At 38.8% G+C, this 14,237-nt stretch overlaps 1 protein-coding gene across 1 annotated transcript in view; it reads right to left on the bottom strand.

Annotated features, from left to right (window-relative positions):
* The window catches only part of LOC137015601 (mucin-5AC-like), a 69,159-nt gene that overhangs the window by 15,764 nt on the left and 39,158 nt on the right, over positions 1 to 14,237 (bottom strand). Inside the window, exon 26 of the mRNA XM_067380648.1 lies at positions 30 to 10,380. Coding sequence (XP_067236749.1) covers positions 30 to 10,380 — 10,351 coding nt within the window. The remainder of the gene's footprint in view (positions 1 to 29; positions 10,381 to 14,237) is intronic.

Here is a 14,237-nt window from a genome sequence, read left to right as displayed (position 1 = left end):
TAATAGGTTCTGGTGTTGTTTTAGTAGACTTTGTGGTAGTTGTTGGTGTAGGGGTAGATGATGTGGCAGTTTCAGTTGTTGTTTTAGTAGACTTTGTGGAAGTTGATGGTGTAGGGGTAGAAGATGCTGTAGGTTTTGTTGGTGTTGTAGATTTTGTAATAGTCATCGGTGTATGGCTAGATGATGTGGTAGGTTCTGGTGTTGTTTTAGTAGACTTTGTGGTAATTGTTGGTGTAGGAGTAGATGATGTGGTAGGTTCTGGTGTTGTTTTAGTAGACTTTGCGGTAATTGTCGGTGTAGGAGTAGATGATGTGGTATGTTCTGTAGTTGTTTTAGTGGACTTTGTGGTAGTTGTTGACGTAGGGGTAGATGATGTGGTAGGTTCTGGTGTTGTTTTAGTAGACTTTGTGGTGATTGTTGGTGTAGGAGAAGATGATGTGGTAGATTTTGGTGTTGTTTTAGTAGACTTTGTGGTAGTTGTTGGTGTAGTGGTAGATGATGTGGCAATTTCAGGTGTTGTTTTAGTAGACTTTGTGGAAGTTGATGGTGTAGGGGTAGATGATGCTGTAGGTTTTGTAGGTATTGTAGATTTTGTAGTAGTTGTCGGTATAGGTGATGTGGTAGGTTCTGGTGTTGATTTGGTAGGATTTGATGTTGTGTTTATTTGATGGCGAGTCACTTTACTTGATGTTACTTCAGGAGAAGTATATATTATTAAAGTTGTTATCGTTACAGGGGTAGATGATGTGGTAGGTTGTGGTGTTGATGTTGTAGGTTCTGGTGTTGTTTTAGTAGACTTTGTGGCAGTTGTTGGTGTAGGAGAAGATGATGTGGTAGATTCTGGTGTTGTTTTAGTAGACTTTGTGGAAGTTGGTGTAGGGGTAGATGATGCTGTAGGTTTTGTAGGTGTTGTAGATTTTGTAGTAGTCATCAGTGTAGGGGTAGATGTGGTAGATTTTGGTGTTGTTTTAGAAGACTTTGTGGTAGTTGTTGGTGTAGTGGTAGATGATGTGGCAATTTCAGGTGTTGTTTTAGTAGACTTTGTGGAAGTTGATGGTGTAGGGGTAGATGATGCTGTAGGTTTTGTAGGTATTGTAGATTTTGTAGTAGTTGTCGGTATAGGTGATGTGGTAGGTTCTGGTGTTGATTTGGTAGGATTTGATGTTGTGTTTATTTGATGGCGAGTCACTTTACTTGATGTTACTTCAGGAGAAGTATATATTATTAAAGTTGTTATCGTTACAGGGGTAGATGATGTGGTAGGTTGTGGTGTTGATGTTGTAGGTTCTGGTGTTGTTTTAGTAGACTTTGTGGCAGTTGTTGGTGTAGGAGAAGATGATGTGGTAGATTCTGGTGTTGTTGTAGTAGACTTTGTGGAAGTTGGTGTAGGGGTAGATGATGCTGTAGGTTTTGTAGGTGTTGTAGATTTTGTAGTAGTCATCAGTGTAGGGGTAGATGATGTGGTAGGTTCTGGTGTTGTTTTAGTAGACTTTGCGGTAGTTGTTGGTGTAAGGGTAGATGATGTGGCAGTTTCAGTTGTTGTTTTAGTAGACTTTGTGGATGTTGATGGTGTAGGGCTAGATGATGCTGTAGGTTTTGTTGGTGTTGTAGATTTTGTAGTAGTCGTCGGTGTATGGGTAGATGATGTGGTAGGTTCTGTTGTCGTTTTAGTAGACTTTGTGGTAATTGTTGGTGTAGGAGTAGATGATGTGGTAGGTTCTGGTGTTGATGTTGTAGGTTCTGGTGTCGTTTTAGTAGACTTTGTGGTAACTGTTGGTGTAGGAGAAGATGATGTGGTAGATTCTGGTGTTGTTTTAGTTGACTTTGTGGTAGTTGTTGGTGTATGGATAGGTGATGCTGTAGGTTCTGTTGTTGTTTTAGTAGACTTTGTGGAAATTGTTGGTGTATGGATAGGTGATGCTGTAGGTATTGCATGTGTTGTAGATTTTGTAGTAGCCATCAGTGTATGGGTAGATGATGCAGTAGGTTCTGGTGTTGATGTGGTAGGTTCTGGTGTTGTTTTAGTAGACTTTGTGGTAGTTGTCGGTGTAGGAGTAGATGATGTGGTAGTTTCTGGTGTTGTTTTAGTAGACTTTGTGGAAATTGTCTGAGTAGGCGTAGATGATGTGGTAGGTTCTGGTGTTGTTTTAGTAGACTTTGTGGAAGTTGTTGGTGTAGGGGTAGATGATGCTGTAGGTTTTCTTGGTGTTGTAGATTTTGTATTAATCATCGGAGTAGGGGTAGAGGATGTGGTAAGTTCTGTTGTTGTTTTAGTAGACTTTGTGGAAATTGCTGGTGTATGGATAGGTGATGCTGTAGGTATTGCATGTGTTGTAGATTTTGTAGTAGCCATCAGTGTATGGGTAGATAATGCAGTAGGTTCTGGTGTTGATGTGGTAGGTTCTGGTGTTGTTTTAGTAGACTTTGTGGTAGTTGTCGGTGTAGGAGTAGATGCTGTGGTAGTTTCTGGTGTTGTTTTAGTAGACTTTGTGGAAATTGTTTGAGTAGGCGTAGATGATGTGGTAGGTTCTGGTGTTGTTTTAGTAGACTTTGCGGTATTTGTTGGTGTAAGGGTAGATGATGTGGCAGTTTCAGTTGTTGTTTTAGTAGACTTTGTGGATGTTGATGGTGTAGGGCTAGATGATGCTGTAGGTTTTGTTGGTGTTGTAGATTTTGTAGTAGTCGTCGGTGTATGGGTAGATGATGTGGTAGGTTCTGTTGTCGTTTTAGTAGACTTTGTGGTAATTGTTGGTGTAGGAGTAGATGATGTGGTAGGTTCTGGTGTTGATGTTGTAGGTTCTGGTGTCGTTTTAGTAGACTTTGTGGTAACTGTTGGTGTAGGAGAAGATGATGTGGTAGATTCTGGTGTTGTTTTAGTTGACTTTGTGGTAGTTGTTGGTGTATGGATAGGTGATGCTGTAGGTTCTGTTGTTGTTTTAGTAGACTTTGTGGAAATTGTTGGTGTATGGATAGGTGATGCTGTAGGTATTGCATGTGTTGTAGATTTTGTAGTAGCCATCAGTGTATGGGTAGATAATGCAGTAGGTTCTGGTGTTGATGTGGTAGGTTCTGGTGTTGTTTTAGTAGACTTTGTGGTAGTTGTCGGTGTAGGAGTAGATGATGTGGTAGTTTCTGGTGTTGTTTTAGTAGACTTTGTGGAAATTGTTTGAGTAGGCGTGGATGATGTGGTAGGTTCTGGTGTTGTTTTAGTAGACTTTGTGGAAGTTGTTGGTGTAGGGGTAGATGATGCTGTAGGTTTTCTTGGTGTTGTAGATTTTGTATTAATCATCGGAGTAGGGGTAGAGGATGTGGTAAGTTCTGTTGTTGTTTTAGTAGACTTTGTGGAAATTGCTGGTGTATGGATAGGTGATGCTGTGGGTGTTGCATGTGTTGTAGATTTTGTAGTAGTCATCAGTGTAGGGGTAGATGATGCAGTAGGTTTTGGTTTTGATGTGGTATGTTCTGGTGTTGTTTTAGTAGACTCTGTGGTAATAGTTGGTGTAGGAGAAGATGATGTGGTAGATTCTGGTGTTGTTTTAGTAGACTTTGTGGAAGTTGTTGGTGTAGGGGTAGATGATGCTGTAGGTTTTGTAGGTGTTGTAGATTTTGTAGTAGTCATCAGTGTAGGGGTAGATGATGTGGTAGGTTCTGGTGTTGTTTTAGTAGACTTTGCGGTAGTTGTTGGTGTAAGGGTAGATGATGTGGCATTTTCAGTTGTTGTTTTAGTAGACTTTGTGGATGTTGATGGTGTAGGGCTAGATGATGCTGTAGATTTTGTAGTAGTCGTCGGTGTATGGGTAGATGATGTGGTAGGTTCTGTTGTCGTTTTAGTAGACTTTGTGGTAATTGTTGGTGTAGGAGTAGATGATGTGGTAGGTTCTGGTGTTGTAGATTTTGTAGTAGTTGTCGGTTCTGGTGTTGTTTTAGTAGAGTTTGTGATAGTTGTCGGTGTAGGAGTAGATGATGTGGTATTGTCTGGAGTTGTTTTAGTAGACTTTGTGGAAGTTGATCGTGTAGGGATAGAAGATGCTGTAGGTTTTGTTGGTGTTGTAGATTTTGTTTTAGTCGTCGGTTCTGGTGTTGTTTTAGTAGAGTTTGTGGAAGTTGATCGTGTAGGGGTAGAAGATGCTGTAGGTTTTGTTGGTGTTGTAGATTTTGTAGTAATCGTCGGTGAAAGGGTAGAGGATGTGGTAGGTTCTGTTGTTGTTTTAGTAGACTTTGTGGAAATTGTTGGTGTACGGATAGGTGATGCTGTAGGTGTTGCATGTGTTGTAGATTTTGTAGTAGTCATCAGTGTAGGGGTAGATGATGTGGTAGGTTCTGGTGTTGTTTTAGTAGACTTTGCGGTAGTTGCTGGTGTAGGGGTAGATGATGTGGCAGTTTCAGTTGTTATTTTAGTAGACTTTGTGGATGTTGATGGTGTAGGGCTAGATGATGCTGTAGGTTTTGTTGGTGTTGTAGATTTTGTAGTAGTCGTCGGTGTATGGGTAGATGATGTGGTAGGTTCTGTTGTCGTTTTAGTAGACTTTGTGGTAATTGTTGGTGTAGGAGTAGTTGATGTGGTAGGTTCTGGTGTTGTTTTAGTAGACTTTGTGGTAGTTGTTGGTGTAGGGGTAGATGATGCTGTAGGTTCTGGTGTTTTAGTAGACTTTGTGGTAGTTGTCGGTGTAGGAGTAGATGATGTGGTATATTCTGGAGTTGTTTTAGTAGACTTTGTGGTAGTTGTCGGTGTAGGGGTAGATGATGTGGTATATTCTGGAGTTGTTTTAGTAGACTTTGTGGTAGTTGTTGGTGTAGGGGTAGATGATGTGGTAGGTTCTGGTGTTGTTTTAGTAGACTTTGTGGTAATTGTTGGTGTAGGAGTAGATGATGTGGTAGTTTCTGGTGTTGTTTTAGTAGACTTTGTTGAAGTTGTTTGTGTAGGGGTAGATGATGTGGTAGGTTCTGGTGTTGTTTTAGTAGACTTTGTGGTAGTTGGTGTAGGGGTAGTTGATGCTGTAGGTTTTGTTGGTGTTGTAGATTTTGTAGTACTTGTCAGTGTAGGGGTAGATGATGTGGTAGGCTTTGGTATTGTAATAGGTGATGAGGTAAATACTGTTGTTGTTGATGGTGTTGGCCATGTACAATCGAAGCAGCAGTAAACCCTTATTTCATAGTCAACACATTTATAGGGTCGGGCATTCTGTTTTCCTTTCTTACACACCAATCCATATGAAACATTGCACTGGGCAACTTGTTTTGAATGATGAATATAATCTTCAAAGCTCATGTCAGGTTGGCCCACAGCCCTACATTCAATATCTTCGGGCTTTTCACAGATCCGTTTTCCACTTCCTGCAATATTTTCAAAAGTCTCCAAGTCATCCCCACCTCCTAATGCAGGATTATATACATTAAACCATTCAGACCACACACATTTAATACATGATGACGGTGATGGTGTAGGGGTAGATGATGTGGTAGGTTCTGGTGTTGTTTTAGTAGACTTTGTGGTAGTTGTTGGTGTAGGGGTAGATGATGCTGTAGGTTCTGGTGTTTTAGTAGACTTTGTGGTAATTGTTGGTGTAGGAGAAGATGATGTGGTAGATTCTGGTGTTGTTTTAGTAGACTTTGTGGTAGCTGTTGGTGTAGGGGTAGATGATGCTGTAGGTTCTGTTGTTGTTTTAGAAGACTTTGTGGAAATTGTTGGTGTATGGATAGGTGATGCTGTAGGTGTTGCATGTGTTATAGATTTTGTAGTAGTCATCAGTGTAGGGGTAGATGATGTGGTAGGTTCTGGTGTTGTTTTAGTAGACTTTGCGGTAGTTGCTGGTGTAGGGGTAGATGATGTGGCAGTTTCAGTTGTTGTTTTAGTAGACTTTGTGGATGTTGTTGGTGTAGGGGTAGATGATGCTGTAGGTTCTGGTGTTTTAGTAGACTTTGTGGTAGTTGTCGGTGTAGGAGTAGATGATGTGGTATATTCTGGAGTTGTTTTAGTAGACTTTGTGGTAGTTGTTGGTGTAGGGGTAGATGATGTGGTATATTCTGGAGTTGTTTTAGTAGACTTTGTGGTAGTTGTTGATGTAGGGGTAGATGATGCTGTAGGTTCTGTTGTTGTTTTAGTAGACTTTGTGGAAATTGTTGGTGTATGGATAGGTGATTCTGTAGGTATTGCATGTGTTGTAGATTTTGTAGTAGTCATCAGTGTATGGGTAGATGATGCGGTAGGTTCTGGTGTTGTTTTAGTAGACTTTGTTGTAGTTGTCGGTGTAGGCGTAGATGATGTGGTAGGTTCTGGTGTTGTTTTAGTAGACTTTGTGGAAGTTGTTGGTGTAGGGGTAGATGATGCTGTAGGTTTTGTTGGTGTTGTAGATTTTGTAGTAATCGTCGGTGTAAGGGTAGAGGATGTGGTAGGTTCTGTTGTTGTTTTAGTAGACTTTGTGGAAATTGTTGGTGTACGGATAGGTGATGCTGTAGGTGTTGCATGTGTTGTAGATTTTGTAGTAGTCATCAGTGTAGGGGTAGATGATGTGGTAGGTTCTGGTGTTGTTTTAGTAGACTTTGCGGTAGTTGCTGGTGTAGGGGTAGATGATGTGGCAGTTTCAGTTGTTATTTTAGTAGACTTTGTGGATGTTGATGGTGTAGGGCTAGATGATGCTGTAGGTTTTGTTGGTGTTATAGATTTTGTAGTAGTCGTCGGTGTATGGGTAGATGATGTGGTAGGTTCTGGTGTTGTTTTAGTAGACTTTGTGGTAGTTGTTGGTGTAGGGGTAGATGATGTGGTAGGTTCTGGTGTTGTTTTAGTAGACTTTGTGGTAATTGTTGGTGTAGGAGTAGATGATGTGGTAGTTTCTGGTGTTGTTTTAGTAGACTTTGTTGAAGTTGTTTGTGTAGGGGTAGATGATGTGGTAGGTTCTGGTGTTGTTTTAGTAGACTTTGTGGTAGTTGGTGTAGGGGTAGTTGATGCTGTAGGTTTTGTTGGTGTTGTAGATTTTGTAGTAGTTGTCGGTGTAGGGGTAGATGATGTGGTAGGCTTTGGTATTGTAATAGGTGATGAGGTAAATACTGTTGTTGTTGATGGTGTTGGCCATGTACAATCGAAGCAGCAGTAAACCCTTATTTCATAGTCAACACATTTATAGGGTCGGGCATTCTGTTTTCCTTTCTTACACACCAATCCATATGAAACATTGCACTGGGCAACTTGTTTTGAATGATGAATATAATCTTCAAAGCTCATGTCAGGTTGGCCCACAGCCCTACATTCAATATCTTCGGGCTTTTCACAGATCCGTTTTCCACTTCCTGCAATATTTTCAAAAGTCTCCAAGTCATCCCCACCTCCTAATGCAGGATTATATACATTAAACCATTCAGACCACACACATTTAATACATGATGACGGTGATGGTGTAGGGGTAGATGATGTGGTAGGTTCTGGTGTTGTTTTAGTAGACTTTGTGGTAGTTGTTGATGTAGGGGTAGATGATGTGGTAGGTTCTGGTGTTGTTTTAGTAGACTTTGTGGTAATTGTTGGTGTAGGAGAAGATGATGTGGTAGATTCTGGTGTTGTTTTAGTAGACTTTGTGGTAGTTGTTGGTGTAGGGGTAGATGATGCTGTAGGTTCTGTTGTTGTTTTAGTAGACTTTGTGGAAATTGTTGGTGTATGGATAGGTGATGCTGTAGGTGTTGCATGTGTTGTAGATTTTGTAGTAGCCATCAGTGTATGGGTAGATGATGCAGTAGGTTCTGGTGTTGATGTGGTAGGTTCTGGTGTTGTTTTAGTAGACTTTGTGGTAGTTGTCGGTGTAGGAGTAGATGATGTGGTAGGTTCTGGTGTTGTTTTAGTAGACTTTGTGGAAGTTGTTGGTGTAGGGGTAGATGATGCTGTAGGTTTTGTTGGTGTTGTAGATTTTGTAGTAATCGTCGGTGTAGGGGTAGAGGATGTGGTAGGTTCTGTTGTTGTTTTAGGAGACTTTGTGGAAATTGTTGGTGTAGGAGTAGATGATGTGGTAGTTTCTGGTGTTGTTTTAGTAGAATTTGTGGAAATTGTCTGAGTAGTCGTAGATGATGTGGTAGTTTCTGGTGTTGTTTTAGTAGACTTTGTGGAAATTGTCTGAGTAGGCGTAGATGATGTGGTAGGTTCTGGTGTTGTTTTAGTAGATTTTGTAGTAATCGTCGGTGTAGGGGTAGAGGATGTGGTAGGTTCTGTTGTTGTTTTAGTAGACTTTGTGGAAATTGTTGGTGTACGGATAGGTGATGCTGTAGGTGTTGCACGTGTTGTAGATTTTGTAGTAGTCATCAGTGTAGGGGTAGATGATGCAGTAGGTTCTGGTGTTGATGTGGTATGTTCTGGTGTTGTTTTAGTAGACTTTGTGGTAGTTGTTGATGTAGGGGTAGATGATGTGGTAGGTTCTGGTGTTGTTTTAGTAGACTTTGTGGTAGTTGTTTGTGTAGGAGTAGATGATGTGGTAGGTTCTGGTGTTGTTTTAGTAGACTTTGTGGTAGTTGATGGTGTAGGGGTAGTTGATGCTGTAGGTTTTGTTGGTGTTGTAGATTTTGTAGTAGTTGTCGGTGTAGTGGTAGATGATGTGGTAGGCTTTGGTATTGTAATAGGTGATGTCGTAAATACTGTTGTTGTTGATGGTGTTGGCGGTGTACAATCGAAGCAGCAGTAAACCCTTATTTCATAGTCAACACATTTATAGGGTCGGGCATTCTGTTTTCCTTTCTTACACACCAATCCATATGAAACATTGCACTGGGCAACTTGTTTTGAATGATGAATATAATCTTCAAAGCTCATGTCAGGTTGGCCCACAGCCCTACATTCAATATCTTCTGGCTTTTCACAGATCCGTTTTCCACTTCCTGCAATATTTTCAAAAGTCTCCAAGTCATCCCCACCTCCTAATGCAGGATTATATACATTAAACCATTCAGACCACACACATTTAATACATGATGACGGTGATGGTGTAGGGGTAGATGATGTGGTAGGTTCTGGTGTTGTTTTAGTAGACTTTGTGGTAATTGTTGGTGTAGGAGAAGATGATGTGGTAGATTCTGGTGTTGTTTTAGTAGACTTTGTGGTAGTTGTTGGTGTAGGGGTAGATGATGCTGTAGGTTCTGTTGTTGTTTTAGTAGACTTTGTGGAAATTGTTGGTGTATGGATAGGTGATGCTGTAGGTGTTGCATGTGTTGTAGATTTTGTAGTAGCCATCAGTGTAGGGGTAGATGATGCAGTAGGTTCTGGTGTTGATGTGGTAGGTTCTGGTGTTGTTTTAGTAGACTTTGTGGTAGTTGTCGGTGTAGGAGTAGATGATGTGGTAGTTTCTGGTGTTGTTTTAGTAGACTTTGTGGAAATTGTCTGAGTAGGCGTAGATGATGTGGTAGGTTCTGGTGTTGTTTTAGTAGACTTTGTGGAAATTGTCTGAGTAGGCGTAGATGATGTGGTAGGTTCTGGTGTTGTTTTAGTAGATTTTGTAGTAATCGTCGGTGTAGGGCTAGAGGATGTGGTAGGTTCTGTTGTTGTTTTAGTAGACTTTGTGGAAATTGTTGGTGTACGGATAGGTGATGCTGTAGGTGTTGCACGTGTTGTAGATTTTGTAGTAGTCATCAGTGTAGGGGTAGATGATGCAGTAGGTTCTGGTGTTGATGTGGTATGTTCTGGTGTTGTTTTAGTAGACTTTGTGGTAGTTGTTGATGTAGGGGTAGATGATGTGGTAGGTTCTGGTGTTGTTTTAGTAGACTTTGTGGTAGTTGATGGTGTAGGGGTAGTTGATGCTGTAGGTTTTGTTGGTGTTGTAGATTTTGTAGTAGTTGTCGGTGTAGTGGTAGATGATGTGGTAGGCTTTGGTAATGTAATAGGTGATGTCGTAAATACTGTTGTTGTTGATGGTGTTGGCGGTGTACAATCGAAGCAGCAGTAAACCCTTATTTCATAGTCAACACATTTATAGGGTCGGGCATTCTGTTTTCCTTTCTTACACACCAATCCATATGAAACATTGCACTGGGCAACTTGTTTTGAATGATGAATATAATCTTCAAAGCTCATGTCAGGTTGGCCCACAGCCCTACATTCAATATCTTCGGGCTTTTCACAGATCCGTTTTCCACTTCCTGCAATATTTTCAAAAGTCTCCAAGTCATCCCAACCTCCTAATGCAGGATTATATACATTAAACCATTCAGACCACACACATTTAATACATGGTGACGGTGATGGTGTAGGGGTAGATGATGTGGTAGGTTCTGGTGTTGTTTTAGTAGACTTTGTGGTAGTTGTCGGTGTAGGGGTAGATGTAGTAGGTTCTGGTGGTAGTATACATTTCTCCACACATATCTGTTTTTTTTCATCATAAATAGGCTTATCTTCTGGGCATTCTGGATAACATCCTGAAAATAAAAAGAAATCATGAAAATTTTAGAAATTTTAGAAATTAGAAAGTAATCATTCCACTGTCATTATCCTAAATGTATCTAACTAGACAAAATCAGGTGAACTCTTTATCATATAAGAGTACACCGACAGGCAAAATTTAAAATGTTTAACATGGAAAATGCTCCATTTGGCTTACTGCACTAAAAATATGATATAAAAAGAACCAAATTTCCCTCAAACACTGCTTGCTATAAACATTGCCTACTACCAAGTTGACCATAGAGAAATGCAATATTTGTCAATTTTAATGCTATTAAGGAAACATCATACTATTGCTTAATATAAAACTTGCACTTCACATTTACATTCTGGGCTCATCCATCTGCCTGCATCTGTTCATCAGTTAGATGTCTACCAGTACATTAAGTCTGTAGTGCCTTTTCTGTAAAATGGTTTTCTATTGAAAAGATTGTAACCCCTTAACTGTCACTCCCATTTTAGGGGAACAGACCCCAACTTAAATTGTTTTAAAGTGTCCCTATTATGGATTTGTGAAATTTGGATTTTTGAAAATTACCTTTTATGTGTAACATAGCTATAAGTTATGGTGGCGCATTGCTGCCACATTCATATTATTTTTCTACTCAATTATGTCGTTCAAACGACATCTTTTCTCGTTCAAAAGACATTATGTCGTTGAAACGACATCTTATGTCGTTCAAACGACATATGTCATTCAAACAACATCTTTTCTCGTTCAAACGACATATGTCGTTCAAACGACATATTATGTCATTCAAACGGCATCTTTTCTCGTTCAAACGACATATTTAAGTCGTTAAAATGACATATCTCATTAAAACCACATATTTTGTACGTGACTTGTACGAAAAATACCTTTATCTAATCTATAATAGAGACTTCATATAGCCTATCAGTGCCTTTATCACACTTCTGCACTCAAAAAGCAGAAACAATTATAGTGTAAAATACCTTTTGTTGCAGATGGCAGTGCAGAGTAATGAACACAAAATTATTGTTTTATTGGCGTATATGCAGTTTCTAATAGCCTAATAAAGCACAATTTTGTCATTTAGCATTCCTTATTTTCTGGAAAATAACTCGCAACGGATTGTCACATGCACCAAGTCAGAATTAAGTTTTTGAGAGAAAAAAATCTCAGATAGGCCTAATTCTCATTGGTGTTTCAGTCGCATTTTATTCAAAAATAATGTAGCTAAAATAGCCTACCGGTAAACAGGCCTGGCGCTACGGATAGGCTATACAACAATAATGCTATTGTCATAGACCTATTTATCAAAATAAAACTGATAAATGAAAGTGGAGACAGTACCTCATAAAAGGTTTACATTTCCAACATTTGTGTCATTATTCTTAAGAGTAGCCTTATGTAAATTATCTTTGCAGCTGTAGGTTTATTGGCCTCAATGAGTCTGAGACTTCCGGTCAGAGATTGTGTCTCAGACGGCATTAAATAATTTGTGAATATTTGTAAATATTCGTGGCTTAAACAGCTGTAAAAATGACTGTAGGGGCTACTGCAGTTCTGTGGATGTTTTGCCTAGGCAAGGTTATTAGCCTATACTAAAAAAAACTAAAACTATTACAAATATTTATGCTAATTGAAATAAACCTGAAATATGAGAAAATATTAGTTGAAAATTATATTTTCAATATAATTTCGTTTCCCCCCCCGACCTTCAACCGATGTGATCCTTTCATTAACCTACAAGATTATGTTAAATTATAATTAAACGATGAAGAATAGAATACCATTAGAATATCATTAAATTGAAAAGATTTGTAGTGCGAAGGGAACTAAAATATCCTACGTAGTGTTGCCCCCATATGGGATTGAAATGCCCCTATGCCGGTAAAAACTAAATTTTTACAAAAAATTTGCTAAACGTGTATTTTAGGCTATTTCCACAACAAATCCTTTAAATTGTTCTATACAATATATATAATTATAAAATAAACAAATTATATTGCCATTCATTAGCTAACCTTTTTTTAAGCGAAACAACAACAGCCTAAAATTGCTAAATTTTGTTATAATATTCAAGTTATTCATTTCAATACCATAGGGGGGCACCACTACGTAGGCTATTTTAGTTCCCCTCACGCTACAAATCTTTTCAATTTAATGGTATTCAGAAAAACAGATGAATGAAAAAGAATGACAAAGAATGAAAAATATATAAACGTCAAGCCAAAACGAATTAATTTAAAGCTAAACTGAAATAGAAACCAATTTGGCATAAATCCAAATGTTTCCATGCACTATGTATTTGGATGCAAAATAGCCTATAGCCTATTTATTATTGAAACGCTCTGATTATACACAGACTATTTAAAATGAGCTGTAGTGATTTTTACTTTGTCCATCAAAGGACACAAAGTAAAATAGGGATTGGTACTCAAGTCACCGCTGACGTTGTGATTTTTGGACACACGTCTCTTAAGGTGTTGTTATGAGTACATCACCACTTCCCCCCTTTCCCTAGTTCAGGGCACCAGTCAGGGTCTTTCACTCCCAACAGGGGCTTTCATTCATTTAGAATTAACACTCTGAGGTCTAAAAACGCGCCGGCGCGTTTTGCAGTTTTTTTTTCACATTGCAGCAAAACAGACTTAAAATACTCCGTCATTTTTTATCATAGAGACATAAGTAATATATCAATTGAAACTATAGAATGTCTTCTTTTTTTTGTGTACACTCACAATCAAAATAAAACTTTGTGCTTTTTAAAAATAAATAAAATATACAGGGTGTGCTGTCCTGCCATCTCCGTCTCTGCAAACATCGTTCTAAAACTTCACTAAAAGTAACTAAAATAGATGGCTTATACATGCTACATGGACATGAGAGATATGTCTTTGCAAAGCTTTAAGTGTCTACTTTTAAACGAAACAAATAAATTCTAAAAAAAATATTCTCCCTTTATGTAATCAGTATAAAAGTAAAGAGAGGTACTGTTTCTCCTGTCTTACCTAATTATCTTTAATGTGTGCCCGCCCACGCGCAGAGCGCTCTATTCATAAGATAATGCGCTGAGGCGATTTATGCAAACTGTAAACGCCCCTAACAGCGTCTTAAAAAGCATCAAGTTTCATCAGATTCATTCGCTTTCCTGCGCGTTTGGAAGATGGCACGCTACTCAGGTGAGCAGGCTCTTCAGATGGTCCTGGACAGTGAGGAAGAGTTCACTTTTTCCTCGGAAGAAGAACACGACTCTGACGATGAACGTCTGCATTTTGAAGAGCGACTTGATCCAGCTGAAGATACAGTTTCTGAGTAAGTGATTTAGTTTTACTTAAATTATTTGACGTGTTTTTTCTATATAAGCGTACATATATATTTGCCTTATATTTACATCTAGGCCTATCTATATAACTCTATATAACTTTATCTCATAAAAATGCTTATAAATAGAATGCTTTTCTGTTGATATACTTAAATTATTTGACGTGTTTTTTTTATATAAGCGTACATATATATTTGCCTTATATTTACATCTATCTATATAACTTTATCTCATAAAAATGCTTATAAATAGAATGCTTTTCTGTTGATATTCGACTTGTTATTAATATGCATAGATACGTTGGATACACGCGTTAGATCGATTAACTGCATGCAGTTGAATAGCATATTATGATAGACGTGAATGTGCTAAAATATGCTTGGTTGTGAAATGCGCGAACGTGTTGCTATTCACTAAATGTGCTAACTGATATAGCAGACTGTAACGTTTACACATTCGCACACTTTGTCCGGTAATGGCCAATTGACAGACATATACAGCATGCTTGTATACCTGTTAATTTCCTGTCAGTTATGCATAGC

Source organism: Chanodichthys erythropterus, chromosome 24, assembly GCF_024489055.1.
Source record: "Chanodichthys erythropterus isolate Z2021 chromosome 24, ASM2448905v1, whole genome shotgun sequence".
Lineage (NCBI taxonomy): Eukaryota > Metazoa > Chordata > Actinopteri > Cypriniformes > Xenocyprididae > Chanodichthys > Chanodichthys erythropterus.
The sequence above is the reverse complement of the archived record's forward strand: the minus strand, read 5'-3'. Positions and strand labels throughout refer to the sequence as shown.